We start from the raw sequence: 27,449 nt of genomic DNA, 5'->3' as shown, positions 1-27,449 counted from the left end.
CTAGGTAAGGGCCCACTAAGCAACTAGAGATCACCATAGTACCATTCAGGGACTATTAAAATAAGGGACTCTTAAGTTGGCCATGTTAAGCAACTGCTATAGGAATAAACCATAGCGGGGTTAGAGTTACAGTTTGAGCACATCACTGATTTCCTATTTATATCTCTCCCCCATAATACCAGATACATGGCAGTCACTCAACAGGACACATATTAAGTAACAAATGACACAATAGATGGTTTCAAAAGGTGTTTACTATTCAGTCAAATAATTTTTTAATTGTCAGTCATAAAGTGAAATACATACCAAAATATATATTAAATATTCACCAAATCTGCATTGCTGCTACCTGAAAACATTTTTTGGTCTGTTGGAAAATGTAATTCCTGAGATCATTGTTGGGCTTTGTCCATCATTTTCCTCACCATCAAATCATCTTCCCTTAAATGACTTGGGAGTGTGAATCTAAGAAGTTCAATTTTAGACTAATTTTCTCTATCTTCTAAATGAGTAAACAGGCTCTTTTATAAAAGGTAAAAAAAAAATAACCATGGTATGCTAATTTTTTTCCAAGGTATACCACATGGAAAAATGTAGGGTGAACACAAAAGAAGTCTTTTCTGATCGGCTCTCGATCACACATAAGGAACATGTTTTCCAGTTAATCAGTCCTTGATGTACAGCAGTCCAGCTGTTGTTTTGCATTTATTAAAATTTCCTCTGCTAAATAATTATGTTCATCTTTAAAAGTAAATTGCATAAAATTGCATCCAATTTCTTTCTCTAAACCAACATATTCTTCACCTTCACAAAGCAAACACATGGTGCACTGAAACTGAGGTGTTACCAGCTTTGCATACTGTTCTGCCATTTGTGAGAGCTGCAACCACAACATGAGTCAGAAGAGAAAGCTACCAGCTTCTCATGGAATCTGGTGACGTTTACATTCAGCAATAAGCTTCTAAGCCTGAACTTAGCAGGGCTAGCACAACTTTATTCCTAATTCCTATTATTTTAGAATGGTTTTCAAAATAATCCTATAAATTCCTAATTGAAATACAAAACAGAACAAAAAGCTGCGAGAAATATTTTTTTCTTTGGCTCCTTAAAGACTTGGATTCATTTATATTAGTGTTGCATGCATTTTACCTTCTACATTTTGATGTGCTTGCTCTTGAAAGCACTAGAACAAATTAATTGAAATAAACCCACTCTGAAACCACTTGAATCTTTGATCCCACCATACAGTTTTAAAGGCTTTCAGGACATATCTTGTATTTTTCCCTGAGTCTGAGTGTCTACATGATTATGAAATGTATGTCTCTTGCTTCATGGTGATATCCAATATGCATGAAATACTGAAAAATAGGTATTTCCCAAAGACTCCTATATAACAGGCATCTCAGACTGACACTGAAAAACTTTTGAAGCGTTTTTAACAACACATAATGGACTATTTCACAGACTGAAGCCAATAATTAGTTTTCTTGACCTACAGTTGAAAGCAAAATTATCTTTTTAACTAACTAGGATCAGCTTCAAAATCCTTTTGGAGATGTTTTTATCTATTAAATGCCTTTATTAACAACACCATCTTCCATTTTCTATTACTCCAATTCAATTTCTCCTGCATATAAGGTAATGAGCAGAATGGCTGTGAATCCAGTTAACATTCCAGCATTCTGAATCATGAAGAAGGTGAAATCGGTTTTTCTTCCAGTTACCTTTTCTCTCAGCATATCATTCATCTCTGGAAACTGGAAGACAGACACATTGTTAGATAACTGTTGCCATCTTGTGGCAAACCACAAAACAGTCACTTAGAAGCATACCTCAGAGATAGTATGGGTTTGGCTCCAGACCAGTGTGATAAAGCAAACATCTCAATTCTCAGGTTTTCCAGTGCATATAATAGATATATTTGCATTATAGTCTATTAAGTGTGCAATAGCATAATATCTAAAAAGGCAACGTACATACCATGATTTAAAAAAAACACTTTATTGCTAAAAAATGCTACCAATCGGCTTTCAGTGAGTTGTAATCTTTTTGCTGGTGGAGTCTTGACTCCATCTTGATGGCTACTGACTGATTAGAGTAATGGTTGCTGAGGACGGGAGTGGCTGTGGAAAATTCTAAAATAAGACAACAATGAAGTTTGTAACATCAATTGACTGTTTCTTTCATGAAAGATTTCTCTGTAGTGTGCAATGCTGTTTGACAGCATTAGTAAAACTTATTTACAAACTAGAGGCAATTCTCTCAAACTCTGTCCCTGCTCTGTAAACTCTGTTTATAGAATATTCTAAATCCTTCGCTGTCATTCCAGCAATGTTCACAGCATTTGTAGATTCTGTCTCAAGAGTAAATTGCTCTGTCTCAGGAGTAGACTCTATCTCAAGAAATCACTGTTTGTTCCAGCATAAGAAGCAGCCCCTCATTCATTCAAGTTCAATTATGAGATTGCAGCAATTCAGTCCTATCATCAGGATCCACTTCTCATTCTAGCTCTCTTGCTATTTCCACTACGTCTGCAGTTACTTCTTTCACTGAAGTCTTGAACACCTCAAAGTCATCCATGAGGGTTGAAATCAACTTCTTTCCAACTTCTGTTAATGTGGATGACTCCTCTCGTAAATCATGAATGTTCTTAATATCATCTAGAATGATGAGTCCTTTCTAGAAGGTTTTCAATTTATTTTGCCCAGATTCATCAGCAGAATCACTATCTACAGCAACTAAACACTTACAAATTATTCTTAACTACTATGACTTGTAAGTCAAAACTACTCCGTGGACTGATCCATGGACTGCAGAATAGATGTTGTGTTAGCAAGCACAAAAACAGCATTCATCTCCTTGTACATCTCCATAAGATCTCTTGGGTGACTTGCACTGTCAATGAGCAGTAATGTTCTGAATGGAATTTCTTTTATTTTTCTGAGCAGTAGGTCCTAACAATGGGTTTAAAATATTCATAAACCATGCTGTAAACAGATATGTTATCATCCAGTCTGTACTGTTCCATTTCTAGAGCACAGAGTAGATTGAGCATAATTCTTAAGGGCCCTAGGATTTTTGAAATGGTAAATTATCATTGGCCTCAACTTAAAGTTACAGCTGCATTAGCCTGCGTGAGACAGTCAGCTTGTCCTTAGAAACTTTGCAACCAGGCGTTGCCTTCTTCTCTCTAGCTAAGGAAAGTCCTGGATGGCATCTTCTTCCAACAGAAGGCTGTTTCAGCTACACTGAAAATCTGTCAGTTTACTGTAGCCACCTTCATCAGTGATCTTAGATTTTCTGTATAACTTTCTGCAGCTTCCCATCAGCACTTGCTGCTTCACCTGGCACTTTTATGTCATAGAGATGGCGTCTTTCCTTAAATCTAATGAACACACCTCTGCTAATGTCCAGTTTCTCTTCTACAGCTTCCTTACTTCTGTAAGCTGTCATAGAATTGAAGAGTTACTCCTTGCTCTGAAATAGGCTGTTGCTTAAGGGAATGTTGTAGTAGTTTTCATCTTCTATCCAGACCATTTAAATTTTATTCATGTCAGCAATAAGACTGTTTTACCTTCTTATTATTTGCGTGTTCATTGGAGTAGCATTTTTAATTTCCTTCATCAACCCTTACTTTGCATACACGACAGGGTTATTCAGCACACAAAGTCTAGCTTTTGGCCTATCGTGACTTTCAACATGCCCTCCTCAATAAGCTTAGTCATTTCTGGCCTTTGATTTAATATGATAGATATGCAGCTCTTCCTTTCACTTGAACACTTAGAGGCCACTGTAGGATTATTACTTTTTTTAATTTCAACACTGTTGCATGTCAGGGAATAGGGAGGCCCAAGGAGAGGGAGGGAGATGGGGAAATGGCTGATTGGGGAGGCCGGCAGAACACACACAACATTTATCAATTAAGTTCACCATTTTATATGAATGTGGTTCATGGCGCCCCAAAACATAAATCACTGATCACAAATCACTATAAGAGATATAATAATAATGAAAAGTTTTGAAATATTTCAAAAATTATCAAAATGTGATACAGAGACAGAAAATAAGCACATGCTATTCAAAAAATGACACTGACAGACTTGCTTGAGGCAGGGCTGCCAAAAACTTTCAATGTGCAAAAAACGCAGCATTTATAAAGTTCAACAAAGCCACATGCAATAAACCAAGGTGCACCTGTAATAGAATTCTGGGATGGGTGGTATAATCATTTACTTTGGATGTTTCAAGGTTTTAGTAAGGAGAGCTTAATGGGAATAGGTAGTTCTTTCAGACATCAACAAGAATAAAAGGAGTGAAGTAGTATTTTTCTCCAACTGAATCAATCAGTGGGATGGGATTTACCTCGTTTTATGTTCTCTTTCTCCTTCTCCATTACCTGCTCTCATGCTTTCATGACCTCAAGTTCATCCAGCAACATCTTCACACCTGCCATCAACTCTAACTGAACTTGTATTTCTCTAATTTTTCAGTGGACTAAATCCTTCACGTTTCAACTTATAACTCGCTAAAACAATGACGTTAGCCAATCCTAGTTTATTGTCGATTCCTTTATCACCATCTTTCATCATATATTCTACTTTGTCTGTTATTTCATAGCATTTTTTATTATTTGTAATTATTTAGTCACCTGTGTGATGTTGTTGTTGTTGTTGTTGAAAGAGGATCCCCTCTTTCTAGAGGAAAAGCCCCATGAATGAGAAAGCCCCATAAACTGTGCCTATTTTGCTCACTCCAGGATCAGTATTATTTATTAATATTATTTCTTTAAACTGAAAAACTCTAATAAGATTCCATTCTTATATTAGAAAGTAAAATGACTATAAGATACTATAAGACATTAATTTTGCACTAAAAGTTATAGATGTAGCATTGGTTCTAAGAGATGAAATCCTTGCTCTGATGAGGGTCTTCAGAGAACAATGAGCAGAGCTAGACAATTATAATTTGGAGGTAAGAATGCAAATGAAGAAAATTAAATTATTAAATTATGTATGTTGTACATCCAGTTCCAAATGCAAAAGAAATATGCCTTGATTTTCATACCCTATCATATTATTATTTTCTAGAAAGATGTCCATGATTTATTTGAAAATGCACAGGATATTCTCTCTTACACACACACATACACACACACACTCTTCTGAGCACACACACACAGATACAAAGACACAGACACTAAACAGATATAAATATAAATATATACTATGTCAAATAAATATTGTCAAAATTTTGCCAATTTTAATGTACCAGGTTTAGTTCAATCAAAAAGCTACCACTGTTTAGAACTTTGAAATAACAAAATGCTATTTAATAAGTTATTCCTCTTCCAAACGTGACATAGACACAAAAGAGGGAGAAAAAGTCCTATAGGGACATGCTGTAATACAAGACAAGGTTTACCAACCACAAAGGGAATAGAGATAGAGGAAAATATCTCTATTTCAGCAAAAACAAATCATTTCACCTTCAAACAATAGGGTTATTTTTAAAGAACCAATGAGGATCAGTTCCAAATTACTATTAGTGTAAACTGCTCAGGTAGAATGACCTGTTGAAATGGGAATGTTCTGTATTACAACAGAAAGGACTTCCACGCTGTGGAAAGCAGGAGGTCACCTTTAGTTAACTCATGATCCAGATACTCATTTCCAAATTTTAAATTAAAACAAAATAAAAAATGTAAGCTTCTTACCATGTCTGCCAGAGAAATATACAGGAACATGCCTCCAGCAAGTGCAAATATAATATTTGGAGCAAAATTATTGCCCACCAAAATGCCAAAAGCTAGCCCAACATAGCAGGAACATGCAGAAAGGAAGTTGAATAACAAGGCTTGTCGAGTGCTCATCCCTGCATTGAGTAGGATCACAAAGTCTCCTATAAGAAGAAGAAAATATCAAGTGAATAGTTTTTTCTATTTCTGGATGAGATCAAAGATAATCATAACGTCCAACAAGTTCTTCATTTTAGTGCATCAGAAGGATTTTAAGAGCATGTCACCTAAATAGTCTCATTCCACTAAAATCAAGAAGTAAGCAGACTTTTACAATATGAGCAGAGCTCCTTACCTAACTCGTGCGGAAACTCCTCGCATAGGATTGCTATGGAAGTGCTGAGTCCCTGAAGGAGAGACAAGGTGCAGGACGCCCCAATCGCCAGGCCATCGATGAAATTGTGGAGGGCATCGCTGAGCGTTATCATCCAGGCAATCGTCCCTATTTCTGACAGTTTTGGCCCCTTCAAACAGATACATGAACTTGGCTCTTTTTTTCCATCCTAGCAGAAAATCAATCAAAATGATAACCAACATTTCTTGAAAGTCTCAGACATACAGACAAGTTGGAGATGGGTTATGTTTTGGGAAAAACAAATTGTTCCAACTAGAAAGTCTTTCAGGGTAGCTAGGAAACCCTGGTAATGCACAAAAGAGCAAAGAAAACTTATGGCAGAGAGAGAGAAATTAATCAACTGACACACTTGAATAAGTCACTAACAGACATTGGCCTTTACTTTCCCTTTAAAACAATCCTTTTGACTTGCATGAACTTCTTCCTACTGCCTTTCTAAAATGTAGCAGATATTTTCCTAAGAATTTTATTTATACACATAATTTAAAATGAAAGAAGTTATTCAAAGACTAAACTTAAAGTCTTTTTCATGTTACAACTTAAATATGAAATCCACAACTAAAGCATGACGACATCAGGAACACTTGTTCTAATCCCTCCTATGCCACCATATGACAGTGAGCAGGTTATCATAGACAGTTCCTTCAACTGTGAAATGAAGAGAATGTCCTAAATGATTCATTTCTTTGTCAACAACTTACTGAGTTTCTGTTCCAGGTACCGTGTAGAGAGTTTAGGCTGTATCAATATGGTCCCTACCAGCTCAAAGTTTAATTATTTTCTTAACAAACTGCATGAAGTGTAACTGAAACAGGCTAGCCTTTATACTAACACTTCTTTTAAAATCCTATGATGGATACCTTGTAAAACTTAGATTTCCAGAAAACTTACAAAATTGTACAAAATCAAATGATAAATGCCAACTAAAACATTTTCCAGAAGTTGTAGAATAAGATAAAATGCAAATTCATTTTTAAATAGGAAAGCAGTTTGCAATTAACTGGAGAACATTTTATTTCTAATTCTTCTCCTCTCACCTCAACCTAAGCAGCTAATCAGTACCTTTACTGAACATCTGAAATTTGTAAAACACTCTGCTGAATGCTATGGGAAATACATGGAAATGGAAAACACAGCTTCTGTCTTCAAGAGGTATATTTACATTGGAGAAACAAGTCGTAATGTATAGGGATACATTTTTTCTAAACATGAAATATATATCCGACAGAGAGGGGCTTACTTCAGAGCAACAATCTAAGTGACATTTACTCCAAGGTCATTTCACTACTCCAAACACTTTGGGGACCAACACTTTCAGAATCAACCTTAAATCTTGCAATACATCTCTTCACTGTTTCATTAGTGGCAAATCTGTACCTTTGGATTTTTGTTGCACAGACAAAAACATTTGGAGCAAATAAATTTTTTAATTAATATGAAATGAATGGGAAACTGTTAGTAATAGGAGTCATCATTATCGTCATCATCAATGTGGTTGTAGTAGAAATAAAAACAGCAAAGGCACACAGCATTTATAATGTGCTAGACACTGTTCTAAGCACTTCAGATATCTAATTCATTTGGAACAATTCAATGAGTTGTACTTACAACTACTACCACCATTTTATAGTTGAGGAAATTAAAGCACAAAAAGGTTTGTAAACTTACCCAGGGATACAAAAAAAAAAAACAAGTCCACACTTTTGGTAAAGGTGCTTTATTACTACAAACATATTGGGGAGGGGAATTCTTCTTTGTAATAGGATCTGAAGGCAATTCACAAGGAGACTTCCCTTCCTCTCTGAAAACTTTTCTGAATATTTGAAGCAACATTGAGTAAGTATCTAATCTTTATTTTAAGAAACAAAGTTTATCTGCATAAAAATAATTCTATCTTTTCTTAAAATGTGGTCTTTTTACTTTATAACTATATCTTAAATGCACAACACAATAAACAATCATAGTACAGCACAGGTAGATCGGGTCGGCTGGTATAAAAAATGCCCCAGAGTGGGAAGCAATTACAGCTGAAGGAGAAACAAGGTGGTCTTAGTGAAAGCCTCAGAGGAAGTGCCTGGGCTTTGTAAAACCTGCTGCCAAGATGCACTTAATGAAATTATTTTGAATTAAAGCTGTTGTTTTCATCTTCCAATCTAATTTATCTAATTACATGTTTAAAACGTCCTTATTGTGATGATTTCAGAAGAAGACTACAAAACCAAGTCTTGACTACCTGATATCACGTACAGAGTCTGTATACAAACACCCTTAATTTTACACAAGAAATTAAATTAATATATCAGGAATGATTCTCTTACCTCTAAGTACGGATATTATTGACTCTGTTTATTATGCCTCGTATTAGCTCTACGAACTTAGGTCCCAAATGATACTGTTAAGCAGGGTAAGAGTTATACATTTTTAATAGTTTTGAAACAAACCAAAGTAGGCAAATGTTCACAGAAACTTCTTTTTTAATTCACCTAGAACTAAATGACTGAGCAGAGAGAACACTAAATTCAAGTTCCCGTAGTTGTTAGTGAATACGCCTATCTCGCTCTTTTTCATTTTTGTTTGCTGTTATTCTTGTTTGCTTGCTTGTCTTCTTGTCTGAGTTTTACTTTAAATATGAAGCTATTTCTATCCTCAGCCAAGATGAGGCAGCTCAACTTAATGAAAAGACCCTAAGTCTAGAATATAGAACTGAGTTCAAGCTTGGCTCTGAGAAGAATTACCACGTGATCTTCAGCAAGGTTCTTAACACCTTTCACTTAGTTATTAATGGGAATAAAAGTCAAAGCAATGTGTAGTGTTATCAGAATGGGTGAGAAAGAATATCATGCACCAAAGTTATGAAAATAGAGGGAGACTAAGTTGAATCCCAACATAAACTGGAGGGGAAAAAAACAAAATATTTTTTTAAAGTACCTAAAAATTAAAATGTAGAAAACAAATGGGCTTATTGCAGAACAGTTTAACTTCAAGGAAGGAGGAGAAAGTAGAAGAGGAGAAGGAGGAGGCTTGGGGCAAGAGGGAGGACAAGGAAATGGAGAAGTAGCATGGAGTCTCATTAAACTAAAGAGCTTCTGCACAGCAAAAGAAACTGTCATCAGAGTGCACAGGCAATCTACAAAAGGGGAGAGAATTGTTACAATCTATCCATCTGACAAAGGCCTAATGTCCAGAATCTACGGAACGTAAACAAATTTACAAGAAAAAAAAAACTCATCAAAAAGTGAGCAAAGGATATGAGCACTTTTCAAAAGAAGACATTTATGCAGCTAACAACATGAAAAAAAAAGCTCATCATCACTGGTTATTAGAGAAATGCAAATCAAAACCACAATGAGATACCATCTCATGCCAGTTAGAATGACGATCATTAAAACGTCAGGAAACAACAAATGCTGGAGAGGATGTGGAGAAACAGGAACACTTTTACCCTGTTGGTTGGAGTGTAGATTAGTTCAACCATTGTGGAAGATAGTGTGGCAATTCCTCAAGGTTCTAGAACTAGAAATACCATTTGACACAGCAATCCTATACTGGGTATATACCCAAAGAATTATAAATCATTCTACTATAAAGACACATGCACACGTATGTTTATTGCAGCACTAGTCACAATAGCAAAGACTTGGAACCAACCCAAATGTCCATCAATGATAGACTGGATAAAGAAAATGTGGCACATATACACCGTGGAATACTATACAGCCACAAAAAAGAATGAGTTCATGTCCTTTGCAGGGATATGGATGAAGCTGGAAACCATCATTCTCAGCAAACTAACACAAGAACAGAAAACCAAACACCACATGTTCTCACTCATAAGTGGACATTGAATAATGAAAACATATGTGCACAGGGAGGAGAACATCACACACTGGGGCCTGTTCAGGCGTGGGGGTCAAGGAGAGGGATAGCATTAGGAGAAATACCTAATGTAGGTGACGGGTTGATGGGTGCAGCAAACCACCATGGCACATGTATACCTATGTAACAAACCTGCATGTTCTGCACATGTACCGCAGAACTTAAAGTACAATTTAAAAAGAAGGAAAAATTCTTGCCTCCTGTCCCCAAAACCTTGGACTTGATGAGTTAGGTGGTCCTACTGTTTGAGGCAGTAATGCTTATACCAGGAAACATGGTCATTTTCTGATTCATTGGAAGTAGAGACTAACTCCTGGCAATTTAAAGTTCTTTTTGCCCCTAGAACAACAGGTAGACCAACAGGTAGACGAGGAAATCAGTATAACCAGCTAGGGTAACCACAGCAAATGATCAGGGGGAATTGATTTTCTGCTACAGAATGAAGACAAGGACAGTGCTTAGAACTCGGGGAATTCAGGGGGATGCCTCTTAGTACTCCCTTCCCTATAGTCCTGGTCAAGGGAAAATAGCAACAATCCCCCAAATAAAAACAAGACTACCAAGTACTCAGATCTTACAGACATTAAGATTTTGGTTGCCCTAACTGGAAAAAGACCAATCCAGTCAAGGTGATGTCAGACAGCATAGGTGGTATTGTCGATGGGGACCCCTATAATGAGCAGGTTAGATCTCATGACCAGCTATGGAAGTAAGCTGCAGCTATAATCAATGTTCCTTAATTGCATCCTCTTCTCCAAGCATTTTATATGAAGAATGTTGCTGGGCGCCAATATTTTAGTCAGGTTGCAGTATTCGCGAAAGGACATCACAGGAATGATATGGTAGCTGATGGGATTTTGTGCATCCCCTGTGCTAGGACCATGTATTTTTCAACCACATGGAGGACAAGATTAGAGACTGATAGAGTGAAAAGGGGCAGAGTGTTCAAGATATCTTTCATTTCTCCCTCCAGATCCACTTTCCGCCTTTCTTCCCCATAAGACCTGTATGCATCTTAGAAAAGCCCCTCGGTGCCCAGCAGGCTCCTGACAATGAGCTCTAACAACACTGGAGGGAAGGAGGAGCCGGGATCAGGATATTTACTCCCTTGGCTCCCTCCTTGAAGGGCAACTTAGGCTGGCTATGCCCCCGACTAAAGATTACTGTTCCACTTACAGTGGCTTTCTGTACACAAGTAGCTCCTTTCATGTTCTAAAGAAGCTTCTTTCTTCCCTTTCCCCTTTGGACATAGGTTGCTAACAGGTCCACTGTTACTAGTCTCAGGTTACTGCACTATTCCCTGTGGTTCACCTAAAGCCTGCTCAGAGTTTTATATATTGTCTCTTCTCTATTTATTATTTATCCTTATGTGAGTGGGCCATCTCTCTCTGCAAAGGATTTGACTAATCCAAAGTCTCATGCTCCTTCCACAACACAATGCTATGAACTATATATAGTATTAAATAAGTTTTAATGCAAAAAGTGACATAAAGGATTACATAGAGATGAATATATTAAAAAGAGTTAAATGCATTCCACGAATATAAAGTTTTGATAGGGTTTGCTTTTATTACTAGGTTTTCCAATGATTTCAATGTTTATATTGTATAGCTGGTGATTGCCTGGTCTTTCTCCTCATCCTGAAAAGTCAGCTAACTACAACCAAAATGAAGCTTCACATGAGAAAGGAGAAATTATGTAATGCATGTTACCAAATATAATTCAAATGTACTTAGCTTCCAGTCATTTGGTTTCAGGTAAAGCTCAAAACTATTTCCAAAACTCTCTTTGCTAATTAAAATAACCATGAACAAGAAAATAACAATTTCTAGAAACCTTGCAAGTTCTTTTCTTTCCCTCTAATCCTTCTGTGGAATGTGAATAAAGTTGTTTTGGTCTTTAGTAGTTTAATTAATAATCACTTATTTTCAGTTTGGGACCACAGCATTTTTACTGCCTTGAAAAGAACAATTTAGGAGAAATCTGGGAGGTTTTCAAGAAATCTGCTGCTACTTTGCCAATGGAATCTGAAGTATATAATGGTTAAATATTTACAGTTATCCAAATGGACTATTTATACCACGCTAAAAGGCTGCTTACTGTTGCTACAGATGAGGATGGCATTAATGCACTGGTACATTCAGGATACAGGAGATCATTTCTTATAAAAAGTCTGTAAAATGTACTTCCCAGCCTACACAACTCTCATTGTTACTGCGACATCTTAAAGGGATTCAGGAGGCACCAGGAAATTTAAGTTTCAATATAAGCTGAGAAATCAGTTGCTAGGATCCTGAAAAGTAGTGTTTCCAAAATATAGGAATATCAACATTGATTAGCATCAAGGCTTTCAGAATAATTCATATGAGAAAACAGGGGTAGGATGGGTGCTGGGGAAAAACCCACCCCGTGCAGCAGCTGCCTGTCATTCTTACAATTTGACATGAATTACGTCAAGAACTGAAATATTCAAGATCCCACCCAATATACTCCATGTGACTCACCTGCAAAAAAAGAGAGACTGCTTTCTGTGGCAGAGAAGATCTAGAAACACACAGTCAAGGAGCTTAGCGAAAGTGGTAAGAGGCAAAGAATAATAAATAGATAAAGAGAGATTAGAGCCAGTGGTAACTGCAACCACCATGACAGAACAGGCACTTAGGTCCAAGTGGGAATGATAAGGAAGAGGCAAGCTGCCAGCAGAGAGGACGCAAGTAACAGAGACAAACACAAAGCTCTTCTCTGCACGGGGCAACTGGCACCCTCGTTTATATTTCAATGGTTCAGAAAAGCAGAGGCTGCCTCTGCTCTGTACATGGAGTGTAAGAAATAGCAGCCACACAGGATAAGGGTACCAGGACCGCATTCCCTCTTAAAGCTGTCACTGTGCCACTCTGCAGATATGCTGATCCATTGAAGAAAAGAAGAATTGGACATGAAAGATACAGAATACACTACTAGAGCACAGAACAGCAATGATGACGGTATTTATAGTAATAACAGAGCCTCCTTCAGCATTCTCACTCTATGCTCCTGGTACTGTCCTATGCATTTTACATATCGTTTTATCTTCACAACAACCCTATACAGATATTATCCTTATTTTACAAATGAGGAAAATGAGGTATAGAAAGGTTAGATAAATTAACCAAAGTCATACCTCTAGAAACAAGCAGAGACAGGATTTGAACCTCTATGCCAAAGAAGCTAAGCCTCTGATCCCTAGGAGACGCGGGGTTTTATTTTCTGTGGTGTTTGTTCCTCTTCACCCAGAATGTAGCACTGTAGGCATTCAGTGTTTGTTGACTGACTAAACAAAGGTGTAGTAATAGTAAAAGCACATCTTCTCTCATGACATGTCCACAAATCATTATCCCATGAAGCATCTATTCCAATCTTTCCAAAGAGCAAACATACAGACATTTACGCACAACATGGAAAGGGTGTGCATTAAAAAGTTCATTAATCAATTCCAAATTGGTTCACCAATATAACATAAAACTCAGTGCAGAGATATTTTTGCTGTTGTTTGTTTGCCAATTCTTAACTGCTGAAAGTTGAGGAGCTGGATCAAAATCTCCTGGCAGGACAAGATGGTTTTTTTTCTTTTTAGCCAAGAGTTTAGCATTTAATGGGTGTTCAATAAATACTTTTTAATTAAATGGGGGGGATGTTAATGAATTAACTAGAGAAATGAAATACCAAAATACATTCCAGTCAATGGATCTTAGTCCTAGTGTCCTAGTGATCAAAGCGGAAGATTTTTATTGGCAACCATCTTGCAACTAACTTTGCAGGCTTACACATTTTTTCAGAAGATCGTTTGAGAAGGGAGGGCATAAAAGTAAGAATATTAGCAAGGAAGGCAGATAACCTGTTGAAGACTTCTTGTTTGCCAGATACTCGTCTAAATGCCTGTGATGAGTACATCATCCTGATTACAGAGGAAGTAAATGAGGACACTGGAAGAAAGGGCTTGCCCAAAACCACACAGCTAGAAAATGGGACAGTCAGGATTTGAGCCCAGACTATTTGACTCCTAAGCCCATGCAATAAGAGGCCAAGAGACTGCTCAAGAGAATTGAGATTTTCAGATGAAGAATTTCTGAATTCAGTAGCTTGTTGCTATAAAGTAAAGAAAATATTTTATTGCTACTTGCCAGTCTCCAGGATCCGGATTCATGTAGCTCTGGTTTTGACTAGAATACACTGAACTGATTTGCTGAGGTGTTCTGAGGATTGCTAACGCTTCACACACACTTAAAATAATACTTCCAATCATTGAGGAGAAAAACAAAACACCGCCCTAGAGCTTTCACATCCACTACATACAATCTATTGTTTACAGACTGTAAAAACTGATCACAAAAGATAATTGTTTGCCTGATTCTTAGTTTGTAACATTTAATAAAATGTCATTTTGGAGCCAATGGCTTGTATTATTAACACTGTTTAAGTGTTAGAACACAGGAATCCTTACTTTGAGGAAAGATTTCTATCTAGAATGCTTTTCAACATCATTTTATACAAGCATCCACTGTGCCCATCTACTCTGTTCATCTCTCTGTTCCTAAAACCCACTGAACTGTTTCCTACCCTAGAGACTTCTTGCTGTTTCCTCAGCCATAGCATTATTCTCTCTGATATTCACATGAATAGCTCCTTCCTACAATTCAGATTTTAACTTAAATGTGTTCTCCTTGAGGAAGTCATCCCTGACCACCTACACTCACATAGTGACCCAGACATCATATCACATTTTAATTCTCTGCACGACATTTTTAAATTTATTTTTGTCTTTTTATGTGTATAAATGTACGGGGTACAAGTGTAATTTTGTTACATGGATAGATTGAGTAGTGGTGATGTCAGGGTATCCATCACTCAAGTAAAATACATTGTAGCCATTAAGTAATATCTTATCATGTACCCTCTTCCCTCTGTGAGGCCCAGTTTAAGACTGCCATTATTGTTTTAGTATAAAATTTACATGATTCTGGGATTTTGAGCAAAGTCACAGACACTATAAAAATTACAGAAAAAATACAGACTATTTCTGTAAAAGCGATGTTTGTCCAAAAAAGAATTTTTGAGATTCTACTTTCTAAAGGAAACAATCTCTAGATTTGGGTGTTTGTTTGCAACCTAGGAAACTATTAATGATGGTTGATTCCTCACTTATTTTTTCCGATACATATTTTGTAACCTAGTAATAAAGGAGGATACACTAGAAAGCATGAGACCAGAGGCCTGAATGGTTTACAGTATCTTCAAATGTAATTTCTATTGGTATTTCCTCTGCTACTAAATGTTTCTGACTTTAATCCACTTTCACTAAGTTTGTATAAAGGTTCAATAAAGTTATGTTCATAAGCACTTTGATATTTCTAAGTAGAAAGAGAATCAGTAAAATAAAATCTGTTCTTTTTTTTTTCTTTAATGTTCTGACATCTGATAACAAATAAAAAGTAATAATACCTGAACCACTTCCAAAAAGAATTGGGCTCACACGTGGGTCTCTCCTTCCTACTTATTAGAATTCAAAACTTCTAAATAATACTTCTAAATAAATTAAGCCACTAATTAGCATGGAGAGCAAAGTTAAAGGCAGGAGAATGTCACCACTTAATTTAAATAAATGAGAAGTTATTAACTTGAGAGCCTTAGAACAGGACTGAAATTATCTAAAAAGCAGACATATAGTAGAATCAAATTTCACCACCCAATCATTGCCCTAACCCTAACCCTTGATACTTTTATTAAGAGTGGGCTCTTAAATTGTTCTTCAAATACCTTCAATTGTTTTTTTATTCACCAAGATTATCAGTGAAGTATTAATAATTATAAAAGTAAAATTCATTATCTTGAAATTTACTTCAGACATAAAACTGAATAGATATGACTGTAGAGACAAATATTATAGGTAAGGGAGTGTGTGCATGCACGCATGTGCGCATGAGACAATCTGCTAATTGCTACATAATTACTGCATGATACTTGCAAAAATAGTCTGCATTTTTTCTGTAACTTTTATAGTGTTTGTGACTTTGATCAATATATAATGTCAAACTCAAAAAGCAGTTTGGCAAGACCACACTTCATTTATAGGATGCTTTAGCTTTGTGATCCTTTTAATTTGGAATCCTTATCTTGAACATATAGAATAAATAAAAGATAGAATAAATTCTGCCTCTGCAAGTGCCTCTTCAAGGGAGATGGATTTTCTTTATTGCAATAAAACACCTCACGGTTTGGCAAATCTTTCACCATGCATTCCACTGAGTAAAAAGTTACTCACCAGGTCTTGATTCAGTATTCCCAAACTGCAGAATGCAGCATGCAAAGAACAGAGCACAATATAAGTATTTTTAAATAAGCAAATAGCAGAAGCCAAAGAAAACAAAAAGGCCTATTTTAGTCATCCAACAATTATGAAATGGATATCCTTTATAAGGCAATCTTTTAAAAAGCTGATGTTAAAGACTGACCGGCAATAGAATATGTATTTAAATATTCCATTGCTTACCCTGGTTTGCCACTGGGCTTTCCACACAGTAGAGCAGCAATTCTTTCTGATGAGAAGAACAATTTACTTGAACCTCATATATTATTTGTTCATTTTTCAAGAGAAAATGTATTGGCATTCATTATTAACTTTTTTTTATCGGCATGCATGACAGAACAACAACACAGTAATTCTTCATTACACTAATAGAGGAAAAATTAACTTGACATCAAGCCCAATTGACCAAAACCTCACTAATTCTTCCAAATGGGATAGGTCTTGCTTGATTAGTGAAAGCAATTTAGTATAGAACATGTTTAGATAGAAGTACTTTTATTGCTTTCCAGAACTTAAACTAACAAACTGGGCTCCAGCAGCAAAGATGAGATACAGTTGAAGTTCTTAAGAAAACCTGCCGCAGTGTATGGACAAGACTAACATAACATATCAAACACATAACAACTTCGAATTTCTCTAGATAATTTAGAAACTTTACATACAATCTTGCCAAAAACATTGTTTCAAAAGAAATTTTATAGATGCTGCCAAAATACTCTACAGCCAAGCCCATAAGCAAAAGAGAACAAATCATGACTTAACAGCTACGACAGATTGGTAATCAAATCTAACAAGGTTTCATTATGAGTTGTAATACAAAAGTTCGTTTGTAAGCTAACTGTTAGAAATCATAACTTATTAGAGCCATATGCTCATTACGAACTTAGTATCATGTATATTGAGCAAACATGGGTTTCGGATGCAAGACCCCAGAAGGGGATCTCAGCATAGTTACGCCGTTTCTTATATGTGTGACCTTGAGGGAGTCGCGGTACTTAACTGGATATTAAATAGATTTAGTATCAATTTCACACAGTGCTATTGTAGGAATTTAATACAATAATAGCTCAAAAGCTACCACAGTGACCTCTACTATTAACCCTAAGCATTTATGTTCCTTTTTCAAGTATTTCTCTATGTAAGAGAGTACTGGCTAGCAGGTCATAGAGGAGCATCAGTGAACCCCTTTAAATTGTATGCAAAATTTGGAAGGTCTATTGCAAAAGGTAATGGGCTTTGTCAAATGGCTGTCTAAGGGAATGTTTAAAAACCATTGTTCTGTAGCCACTTTCCCGAATTTTTCAAAATTAGAAAATGCCAATTCTTTAAAAGTAGAATCATAAACATAGAACTGAAGATTTATTGCTGTGAAAACAAATCTGTGGTACAGTAGTAAGAATCTAGGGTATTAAGCATAATCAGGTGGGTCAAGTTAAGATGAAAATGTGATAAATTTGTGTGTGTGTGTGTGTGCATGTGAGTGTGGGCATGTGTGTGCATGTGAGTGTGTGCATGTGTGTGTGCATGTGTGTGTGCGTGTGTGCATGTGAGTGTGTGCATGTGAGTGTGCATGTGAGTGTGCGTGTGTGCATATGTGTGTGCGTGTGAGTGTGTGCGTGTGTGTGTGCATGTGAGTGTGTGCACACGCGTGCATGTATAAATCCATAAGCCAGTTGCCTCAAGAGCAACTGAAACATCTAATTTGTTCAGTTGAGACCAGACATTATGTTAAATTCTTATTGTTTTAGAAGGCAATTAAAAATTACAATTCCAACAGCCCACAAACCAAACAAAAAAAAAACTGTAGAGAGAAATTAAAACTATATTCAAAAGAGCCTTTTTCTCAGCTCAATTTCAGCACCCCAAGGAAAAGAAAAGCCCCCATGACTATCACAGATGAAAACAAAATGAATGACTGGAAGCATCATTTGCACTTAGGTCGCTGTTCTGCCCAACCGTACTATCCCAGTAAACTCTTACGTATCTGTCAAGATGGATACGAGCATCATTTTCTCGGAAAAGCATCCCTGACCACTTCACTTTCACCATGTCCCATCCCAATATGCACTACTCCACTTGCATCACGTCCCACCCCAGCACGCGCCACAGTGACTTGTATAAGCCTCTACTCTAGCACTCATCACACTATGCAATAACTATGTTTACATTTCAGTAGGTCCTAGTGTTATATGTTCAAAAAGTTCTACTCAAATAAATAAGAATTTTTTCACAAAAATAAATGTATACTTGGATTTTATTTAAAGTAGTCATTTCAACTGATGAGAAGCGTACAAATCAAGAAGCAATTCTGCTTGCTTAAAAGAACTTTGAGTGTAACAAATCTAAGTTCAAATCCTTACTCTGATGTGACACCTCCCTGAAATTCAGCTTTCCTATCTGTAAAATACAGATAATTACACCTAAATGAATGTTGCATATGGATAATATTTACAGTGTATTGGTATATTCCTTGCACATGGCAAGTACCACCAGCATCACACCACCAACTACCACCATTATTATTTCTATTAGTTATTCAGGAGGGGCAGGTACAGGCATACCTCTTTTTCCTCAACTTCACTTTATTGTGCTTCTCAGATATTGTGATTTTTACATAATGAAGGTTTGTTGCAACCCTGTATTGAACAAGTCTGTGTTAGAAAGAGTACCATTCTCCTATCAGCACGTGCTCATTTCATGTCTGTCCCACATTTTGGTGATTCTTACAATATTTCAAACTTTTTCATTATTATTATAGTGATTTTTATGTTATAGTCATTGCCTTGGGACACCATGACTGTGCCCACATAAGATGGCAGACTTAGCCAATTAATGTTATACGTGTTCTGACCGCTCCAGTGACCAGCCACTCCCTTCTCCAGGGCCTCCCTATTCCCTGAAGACACAAGAGTATTGAAATTACATTAACAAATAATCCTAAAATGGCCTCTGTGTGATCAGGTGAAAGGAGGAGTTGCATGTCTCTCACTTAAAATCAAAAGCTAGAAATGATTCGAGTTAGTGAGGAAAACATGTCAAAAGCCAAGAGAGGCCAAAAGCTAGGTTTTGTGTGTCAAACAGCCAAGCTGTGAATCCAAAGGAAAACTTCTTGAAGGAAATTAAAAGTGCTACTCCAATGAACACACAAATGATAAGAAAGCAAAACAGTGTTATTGCTGACATGAGTAAAATTTGAGTGGTTTGGATAGAAGATCAAACGAGCCACAGCATACCCTAAAGTAGAAGCAAGCCCCTAACTCTCTGCAATTCTATGAAGGCTGAGAGAGGTGAGGAAGCTGAAGAAGAAAGATTGGAAGGTAGAACTGGTTTATTAGGTTTAAGAAAAAAAGCCATGTCCATGACATGAAAGTGCCAACTGAAGCAGCAAGTGCTGATGGAGAAGTTATCCAGAAGATCTGACTAAAATCATTGATGAAAGTGACTACACTAAACACCAAATTTTCAATGCAGATAAAACAGCCTTCTGTTGGAAGAAGATGCCATCCAGGACTTTCATAGCTAGAGAGGAGAAGTCAATGCCTTGTTTCAAAGCTCCAAAGAACAGGCAGACTCTCTTGTTTGGGACTATTGCAGCTGCTAACTTTAAACTGAGACCAATGATCACTTACCATTCCAAAACTCCTAGAGCCCTTAAAAATTATGCTGAATCTACTCTGTCTGTGCTCTGGAAATGGAATAACACAGCCTGGATGGTAACACATCTGTTTACAGCATGGTTTACTGAACATTTTCAGCCCAATGTTGGGACCTACTGTTCAGAAAAATAAAAGAAATTCCTTTCAAAATATTACTGCTCATTGACGGTGCATCTAGTAACCTAAGAGCTCTTACGGAGATGTACAAAGAGATGAATGTCGTTTTCATGCCTGCTAACACAACATCCATCCTCAAGTCCATGGATCAAGGAGTAGTTTTGACTTCCAAGTCATAGTATTTAAAAAATACATTGTGTAAGACTGTACCTGCCATAGTAGTGATTCCTGTAATGAATCTTGGCAAAGGACATTGACAACATTCTAGAAAGGATTCATGTTTCTAGATGCCATTAAGAATATTTATGATTCATGGGAGGAGGTCAAAATATTTACATTTACAGAAGTTGAGAACAAGTTGATTCCAACCTTCATGGATGACTTCAGTAAAGGAAATAACTGTAGGTGTAGTGGAAATAGCAAGAGAACTACGATAAGAAGTGAAGCTTGAATATGGGACTCAATTGCTGCAATCTCATGATCAGACTTGAATAAATGAGCAGTTGTTCCTATGAATAAGCAAACAAAGTGGTTTCTTGAAACAGAACCTACTCCTGGTGTAGATGCTGTGAACAATGTTGAAATGACAACAAAGGATTTAGAATACTTCATAAACGTAGGTGAAAAGCAGTGGTAGAGTTTGAGAAGATCGCATCTAATGTGGAAAGACGTTCTACTGTGGGTAAAATGCTGCCAAACAGCATCGCATGTGCAGAGAAATCTTTCATAAAAGAAGCGATCAATTGATGTTGCAAACTTCATCGTGTTAAAGCACTTCCACAGCTACTTCAGCCTTTAGCAACCACCATCCTGGTCAGCAGCCATCAACATCAGAGGCACGACCCTCCACTTACAAAAAGATTAGAACTTGCTGAAGGCCTGGATGATTAGTAGCACGTTTTAGCAATAAGGTATTTTTAAATTAAGATGTCACTGTCATTTTTAGACATAATGCCATAAGTGCACACTTAATAGATTACAGGGTAATGAAAACACATCTTTTATATTCACTGGGAAACCAGAAAATCATGTGACCCGCTTTATTGTGATGTTTGCTTTACTGCAGTGGTCTGGAACCAAATTCACCTGATTTTGACACTGACTATGGTTCAGAGAAAATCTGAGCAGGGACAGCCTTCCAGGAGGTAAAGAACATAATGATCTTTCCGGAACTTCATACAAGGAAGCAGACTATTTTCACCTGGCTCCCGGGGCACTCCAAAGTTTCAAGGCATACTGTTCTCCTCGTCTGTAACACTGTGTGATTCTAACTAGATAGGAGACACCCATCTGTGTCTCTCACATGGTTGAGTCGGTAGGTGTGAAGGATGTAAAAATCAACAGTTTGGCCTTTGAAAGTGAGGACACTGGCTCAGGGCTGAGGATTCTGACTTTCTACTCAGCAATGTATTATCATCTCTAGTCAACGTGAACCGCACTAAGACAGAGCCCCTATTAAAGCCTTTCCCACTTTTCCACAACCCCATAGTCCTTCATTCTCACTTCCCACCTGCCTGAAATTGGGAACATCTAACACACAATCCACCTACAACCACTTTCTCCACCTTCCATCCCATCATAGAATAAGAATACTTCTCCTTTTCATTGTAAACAGCTCCACTTGTACTCTAGTTTTATTTCTTCTCTAGATATTTGCTCCATAAGACATCCCTACCACGACTTCCATTCTCTTTTGAATCTTCGACCTCTCCTTTTCCACCTGGTCTTTCCTCCCTGTCTTAAATCTCCCTCAGATTAACAAAATCCCAAATCCTGCTACTCCACTGAACTGCTGTCCTCCCTCATTTTCTTCGCTTCAATAACAAACTCCTTGAAATAGTTTACTTTTCTCCCGTTATCTCTTTACCAGATCTAGCCTTTCCTCTTCTTTTAGCTTCTTGCTGCACAATAATATTCCCCAGAGTAACTTCAAAAGCATTGGAAATTTATACATTCTTTACCAATGCATTTTTTAAACCAAGGAAGGAGTTATTCAGCGCGCGCGCACACACACACACACACACACACACACACACACACACACACAGAGCAATGCTTCCTAAATACACTTTAGACCTCTCACCTTACCCACAGGGTTTCCGCTGTCCACAGCCAATGTTCTCAATCTCCTCTTTCTTGAAAATTATTCCAAAATTTTCTCTCTGTACCCCACAACAGTTCTCTATCTTCAGATAAACATACTATGAAAGAGGAGCTATTATTCTCATTCGTCTGAGCCAGGGTAATATAAACAAAGACACATGTTCTCAAAGACTGTCCACAGGTGTTCCCGTATTCACAGCTAAAAATATACTGCCACTCCATTCCACCAACGCCTGGTCATTTTCTTCTGCTTCTTCTGTTTTTTATTTGTTGTGCCCCTAAGGATATTGACTAGCACATGAGACTTTGTCCATCAAGCTCTCGAATGAACCTGACACTAGGAAATGTGTTCTGAGGAAGAAGCAACCCATCAAAATTCAATCCATCAACTGACAAATGGACAAAGAAAATGTGGTATAGACACACAAGAGAATACTATGCAGCCTTTAAAAAGGAGGAAATTCTGTTATTTCCTTCTTTTAAAGGCTGCATAATATTTTAAAACCTGGGAGAATACTAAGCCAGGCACAGAAATAAATACTGCATGATTTCTTTTCTTTTTTTTTTTTTTTTTTTTTTTTTTTGAGATGGAGTCCCACTCTGTCACCCAGGCTGGAGTGCAGTGGCACAATCTTGGCTCACTGCAACCTCCACCTCCTGGGTTCAAGCGATTCTCCTGCCTCAGCCTCCTGAGTAGCTGGGATTACAGGCACGCACCACCACACCTAGCTAATTTTTGTATTTTTTTGTAGAGATGGGGTTTTTTGTAGAAACTGACCAGGTTGGTCAGTCCTGTCTCGAACTTCTGACCTCACGGTCTGCCCACCTCCACCATCCAAAGTGCTGGGATTACAGGCGTGAGCCACTGCACCTGCCCATGATTTCATTTTTACATAGAACTAAAAAAGTTGAGCTCATAAAAACAGAGTAGAATGTTCGATACCAGAGGCTTGGGGACTGGGAAGAGGAGAGATGTTAGTCAAAAGGGACAGAGTTACACTTAGAAAGCAAAAATAAGATTTAGAGCTCTATTACACAGCACAGTGACTATAGTTAATGATAACATAATGTATAGTTCAAAACTGCTTTAAAAATGTAGCCTTTAAATGTTTTCACCACAAAACAAATGAAAAATAAATGAAGTGATGAGTATGTTAATTAGCTTCATATCATCTTTCTATGATATATACATGTAGTAAAACACTACCTTGTACCCTATAAATATATACAATTATTATTTGTCAATTTAATTAATTAACTTCTAAAAATTCAATCCAACTGCCTTCATATCCTTTGCTCAAACTTGCTATTTAGTTTTGTTCTCCGCCAACTGCCATGGAGGCCTTGTTCTCTTAGTCTATTCTGGAAGCCTTCATAAATATAACTCTTGGCTATAAATTGCTCTTACATGAAGTAATCTATCTATTCTTGAATCTTCAAAATGATCCCCATTATGCCTTCAAAAAATCCCATTGCATAAAATGCTTTCTTCCTTCCAGTTGGTAAGTGCTTATAAACCTGGCATATGATTCCACAACTTTGAACGAAGTTTCCTGCTCTTTCAACAGCTGCTCAATATTGTCACTGAACTAGAAGACTTTGGGGCTTTCCATCTATACATAATGTTAGATGCTGTTTCTCTTACTTAATCCACATCGCCCTCACTTCTCAGGAAAATGATGGTGATGTACAGTTGTATGATAGACACAGAAATCGTAAGATTTAGTATTTAATACATACCTACTCTTAGTCATAACTTTAAAAATATTTCATTTAATCCTCATAATAATCCTGCCATGTAGATGTTATTGCCAGTTTGCAGATGAAGAAAGTGAGTTTTAGAAGTTGAAGTAACTTGATTAGTTATCAGTCAGATTTAAACTCAAATCTACCTGACTCAAGGACTTTTGACAAAGCTAAGTTGCTCTAATTTTCATGCTACTAATTAACAACTAATGAATAATAATGCAATTCAAAAATGACACAAATTTTGTGAGAAAATTATTTTTGAAACCTAGTTTCACTCTTGTTGCCCAGACTGGAGTGCAATGGCATGATCTCAGCTCGCCGCAACCTCTACCTCCTGGGTTCAAGCAATTCTCCTGCCTTAGCCTCCCAAGTAGCTGGGATTACAGGCATGCACCACCACAAGTCTCCCTAAATGTAGAAAAATCAGCCAAGTACAGATTACCTATATTTAGGTATAATATAGAAAAAGAAAAAAGTTGCAATGAAATAATGTTTCTTAATCTAATTAAGGCTATTTAAAACAAAAAGAAAACAACCTCCTGAGCTTAGAAGCATTCCTATTAAAGTTGGAAGGCTAAGTAGGAGCACTGAGCCCGGGAGTCTGAGGTTACAGTGACCCTGTCTCTAAAAAAAAAAAAAAAATTATTTAATTTTAAAAAGAGGAGCATTGCATGCTGCCTAGAAAAAAACAGTTACATTATTCTGAAAATAAACCTCAAAGAAGAGGTAATAAGTTTAGAAATTGTACATGATGAAGCGTGCGAGGAGATGAGGAGGAGGAGGAGGAGCACAGACAGGCTGGTTAACGACCAGAAACAAGAGGCAGCAGTGTAAGTTAATAGTTAACCACACACCAGGAAACAGGGTTCCCACACTGCAGTCCTAACGTGGTACCTGTGTGAGCCTGGGTAAGTTCCTTAACTTCTCTGTTCATCAGTTTCCAAATCTGTAAGACGGAAATAATAATTGTACTTGCCTCACAGGGTTGTTACTATGAGAATTAAATGAGTTAATGTATGTAAAGCACTCAAGAACATATCTAACATATATAGTCTTATTCAGAATTAGCCAGTCTTTAGCAAAGTTGGACAGTTGTGGGGAAGAAGGTTTGGGGAAACTTGGGGAGTGGCAGAGTGAGAAAAGAAAGAATACCTTGAGGTAGAAAAGATGGAGCATGTTTGTAGACATGGGAAAAGGAGAGATCCAGAGAAGAGAAATGAAAACAGGCCGGGTGTGGTGGCTCACACCTGTACTCCCAATACTTTGGGAGGCTGAAGCAGGAGGATCACTTGAGACCAGGAGTTCAAGATCAGCCTGGGCAACATAGCAAGACCTCATTTCTACCAATTTTGTTTTTTTAATTAGCCAGGCATGGTGGCATGCGCCTGTAGTCTCAGCTACTTGGGAGGCTGAGGTGGGAGGAACCCTTGAGGCTAAGAAGTTTGAGACTACAGTGAGCTTTGATCAGGCTCTGCATACCCAGGTACCTGAGTGACAGAGTGAGACCCTGTCTCTAAAACAACAAAACAAAACAAAACTGGAAGAGGCCATGGGAAAGATGAGACTATTTAGAGGAACTGGCCTTACAAAGAAGAAAGACATCAGTTCTGGAACAAAGCAGAGAGTGGAGAGGAGATGAGGACCCAAAGCAGTTTTTAAGAAGTAATAGATGAGGTGAGACAGCAGCGTTCACAGATGCCAAATCATCATCTCAGTCTTCTTGTTAAAGTAAGAAGAATGAGGAATGAGAATTTTGCAGAGCAATAAAATAAAACTTTAAAAAAGTTTTTCATGAGTAAAAATATACTTCTATATCAATGAAATGCAGGCTAAATTCAGAGTGGATTCAGACACCAATTTTCATGACCTTAGCAACACAAAGAGTAAAGCCAGATAAAATGACCTGTCCAGAGCAGGGATGCCCTGAGATAGACCCAGTGAGAGGGAAATTCCACTAACAGCAAATGCAACCCAGAATTTCTCCTCATGATTGCCTCTAGTTACAGTTTTTATGTAAGTATCAGTCAAGCAAGATCAATGGAACTCATTACTTATGTCGTTTTATTATTTGTATAGTTTTTTATTTTAATTAATTGTTATTATAGAGGAAATTAACGAATTTCTGTTTTGAAATCTTGTGATGTTCAAGAATGATATGATTTTAAATAGTAAATGGGCTTTCAGTGAAAACATGGTAGACCAGATATACATATTTAACCATGGTCCCTCCTGAAATGCCCTCCTGAAGCTTTCCTTATAAAGGAATAAAGACATAAAGCTGCAAGGACAGGAAGAATGAGGGACAATAGGACAGCACTTAGATTTGTATTTTGGAAGATGGAAAGAGGAAGACAAGTTCTAACTGACTTCACAGAGGAAGAAAGTCAACAAGAAGCAAAGTGATGCAGGACCCAGAAAAGTTCAGGGATTAGAGGCACCAAATACTTCTGAAGGCAGAGAATGAGTGGAACTAAAAATAAGAGAAGTGGCTGCAAGTTTATTTAGAGAACAAGTGGCATCTTGTCCTTCCTCCCAAGCCAGTGTGGCGAGGCAGCCACCCCAGATGGTGACTGGAGATCCGCCCCTGGGGAAAGGGAGCCAGACAGACCCTCAACTCAAGGACACAAAGCAAACTGAAGGCTGTTGTGAAGTGCGGCACTAAAGAAAGGGTGTAACGTCAAATATTCTTAGTGCCCCAGTCCCCGTCTCCTCCCACTTCACTCCCGACTGGCAGCCAGTGGTATACTCCACCCGTCTTCCCACTGCCAGGCGAGAACGGAGAAAAACCCACCGCCCAAAAGGCTGTGGACAAGTCCCACACATATACGTATACACAGAGCTTCCAGGCAGGTTTTCTTTGTATTTCATACTTTAAAAAAAGAGAATGCTTCATTTTTTCTGTACCAAATGCGTAACATTTCAGTTATGCTATGGAAGGGTGGAAAGTTTGGAATCCGTGAACACTGCTGTCTCACCTCATCTGTTACTTCTTGAAAACTGCTCTGGGTCCTCACTCCTCTCCACTGTCCCCTTCGTGCCAGTACTTAGAATAGTACCAAGTATATGTCAAGTACTGGAAAAATACTTGTTGAATGAATTATGTGTATTTAAACTCTCATGGAGCCCCAACCACCTCAAAAATGTTACCATTCTATTAGAGTGCCACTTCGTATCAGTCATCCACAAAGAAAATCTCCCTAACATCACCACGCTTTGCAGCTAAATTCTATTTCATTACACCTCAACTTTACACATAAAATTCACGATAGTCAACTTCTAAAAATCACTTTATATTTAACAGTATCTATTCTTAAATGAAAGCACAGGAAACGTCACAAAACGAGCGACTGACGACAGACTGCTGGAGGAATGAGCTCCAGGGGCCCCCTAGTGGCCTTGAAGAACTAACACCCTCCCCAAAGTACCACACATTCCTCAGCAATCAACATCCGTTCA

At 37.5% G+C, this 27,449-nt stretch overlaps 1 protein-coding gene across 1 annotated transcript in view; it reads right to left on the bottom strand.

Annotated features, from left to right (window-relative positions):
* Positions 1 to 236: 236 nt before the first annotated feature.
* SLC39A8 (solute carrier family 39 member 8) overlaps positions 237 to 27,449 on the bottom strand; it is a 72,087-nt gene continuing 44,874 nt past the window's right edge. Inside the window, exons 7-9 of the mRNA XM_012436574.2 lie at positions 6,090 to 6,297; positions 5,714 to 5,898; positions 237 to 1,757 (exon numbers count right to left, since the gene is read on the bottom strand). Of these exons, the coding sequence (XP_012291997.1) occupies positions 1,608 to 1,757; positions 5,714 to 5,898; positions 6,090 to 6,297 (543 nt within the window). The 3' untranslated portion in view covers positions 237 to 1,607. The remainder of the gene's footprint in view (positions 1,758 to 5,713; positions 5,899 to 6,089; positions 6,298 to 27,449) is intronic.

This window comes from Aotus nancymaae, unplaced genomic scaffold, assembly GCF_030222135.1.
Source record: "Aotus nancymaae isolate 86718 unplaced genomic scaffold, 86718_ANA_hifiasm-v0.15.2.pri h1tg000033l, whole genome shotgun sequence".
Taxonomy (NCBI): Eukaryota; Metazoa; Chordata; class Mammalia; order Primates; family Aotidae; genus Aotus; species Aotus nancymaae.
This window is presented reverse-complemented; position numbering and strand designations above follow the sequence as displayed.